Here is a 2,070-nt window from a genome sequence, read left to right as displayed (position 1 = left end):
GAAAGAGAATGTGTGTGTGAGAGAGAGAGAGAGAGAGAGAGAGAGAGAGAGAGAGAGAGAGAGAGAGAGAGAGAGAGAGAGAGAAGAATAATTTTATAAACATATAAGCCAGATTTACAACTATACTCCTAACTCACGTGACGCACGTGCATAGGAGTGAGTCGGAACCCCAGTCCCCCTCGAGTCCAAACGAGACAAACCTGGATCAGGTTCAGCTCAACTCACACGACTCTGAGAAGACGCCACTCATCGGTAAAGAGAGCTCCAATTCCAAAGTGTGAGTTTTTTCGTATAATATAATTGTTATTTTCTTAGTTACTAGTTTATAACCCTTTGACAGAAAGTGTAAATACCTTTTTTAGACGTTCTGTATAGTTTTGTTTGTTAACTTATTTTTGACTGTTGAAGACATGTTGTGGACTTGTTGTGGGCTTGTTATAGTCTTGCAAACGTGTTGCGGTCTTGTTAAAGACAGACTTGTTGACTCGTTTTAGACTTGTAGCAGACTTTAGTGGACTTGTTGCAAATTTGTTAGGGAGGAATTCCGTAATGATCGACTATTATGAACCAGACAGAGGGTTAGGGTTGGGGTTAGAGTTGGGACTAAGGTTAGGGTTAGGGTTAAGACTGGTGTTGTGTTTGGGTTAGGTCCCTTCTTTATTGTGTTTGATGGGATGTTAGCTCGTTACGACTGTTGTAAACTTGTTGTGGACTTGTTGTAGACTAGCAAACTTTAAAAAAAAAATCTTGTGATTTTTGCTGGTGACTCTTCCTGTTTCTCCTCTTTGCTTTTCAATTCTTATCTGAAGAGAAAGAATAGTGGTTTACATTGCTTCTCTCGGTCCCATTGAATAAATAAGGTAAAGAGTGGGGTATCTGTTGTTTGGATATGAGCTAAAAATGTAATTTGTATTTGTAGATTTTCTATGCCCTTATCGACGCAGTTTAGATCATTACGGAGGCGGACTGTTTCGACTCTGCATGTCGGGGAAAACCTGGGGTAAAAGAGATACAAATGACCAGGAGACATACGAAGAAACTCGATGAAAAACCTACCAATACAAGAAGCAAACTCAAATCTTTTGCGTGCGGAGCGAAGTGCCTAAATGCTACACCACAGACGCCGGTTAAAGGGAGCCGTTCTATTTCCTGGCCATTTATGTCTACACGCGGTGGTATTAGGTGCTCGTGGGGTATTTGCACTTATTGACATCCTCTTAAAGCTTGCTTATTTGTCTTGCTTTTGGTGATAAATAAGCATAGTATTTATCTGGAACAGAAGTAGATAAATATATTTGCGATTGACCAAGGTGGAGTCGCTTGGTGTCAGAGGTAAAATTAGCAATAAAATGGCGGCCTTTGTTTAGTGACTTCCAAAGCTTGAGTGTCTTTGAAAAACTGCACGTTTGCATTTTTTATGATTCCGTCAACGCCTTTCAGTGGAACCCACACAGGCGGGAAAAAATTCAGTTTCTTCGATTGTGTCATTTTAACAAGCGCCTGGTTTCACAACGATTCGAGATATTTTGCGGCTGAACCAATAAGTTGTTACGTTTGCGCTATCTCATTAGCCCAATGACATTTAAATCATCAAAATACAATACTTCAAAGTGACCTAGAACTAGATTTAAACATATCGTGCATGTCTACCGTTCACACCGTTTAGATTCTGACCTTATAATAGCACGTGGTTACAGTTCTATTAACGCAATAATTTGCACATTGAAGATAGTGCAGCTTTTGCCTAGTCTGTCAGGCTCAACCATACCGAAATCTGTGATGTAACAGTTAGACACTTCGCTGTATTACGCAGCAGACCCGAGCTCGATTCCAAAGTGGGAGAATTCTTATTTTTTAATCTAGTATCTCGGTCTTTCTGTTGAGATGTTGCATTCCTCTAGGCCCATATTGGTCCTAACAGACGGGGTTTGAAGCCCGCCCCCTAAATGATCTAAATTGTGTCGATTTCTTAAAATGGGGAGTGGGGGTGTTGTTGTTTTTTTGGTTGTGTTTCGTTTTTGGTTGGTTGGTTGGTTGTTTGTTTAGTGCTGTTTGTTGTTTTAGGGGGGG

General features: G+C 40.5%; 1 protein-coding gene across 1 annotated transcript in view; it reads left to right on the top strand.

The window, feature by feature from the left end:
* The window catches only part of LOC101854351 (P protein), a gene marked incomplete at both ends in the record, with an annotated part of 24,836 nt that overhangs the window by 1,870 nt on the left and 20,896 nt on the right, over window positions 1–2,070 (top strand). The window contains 1 exon segment of the mRNA XM_013085475.1: window positions 155–277. Coding sequence (XP_012940929.1) covers window positions 155–277 — 123 coding nt within the window.

The sequence above is a fragment of the Aplysia californica genome, unplaced genomic scaffold, assembly GCF_000002075.1.
Source record: "Aplysia californica isolate F4 #8 unplaced genomic scaffold, AplCal3.0 scaffold00378, whole genome shotgun sequence".
In the NCBI taxonomy this organism is placed as follows: Eukaryota; Metazoa; Mollusca; class Gastropoda; order Aplysiida; family Aplysiidae; genus Aplysia; species Aplysia californica.
Note: the sequence above shows the minus strand (reverse complement) of the source record. Positions and strands in the feature narration are given on the sequence as shown.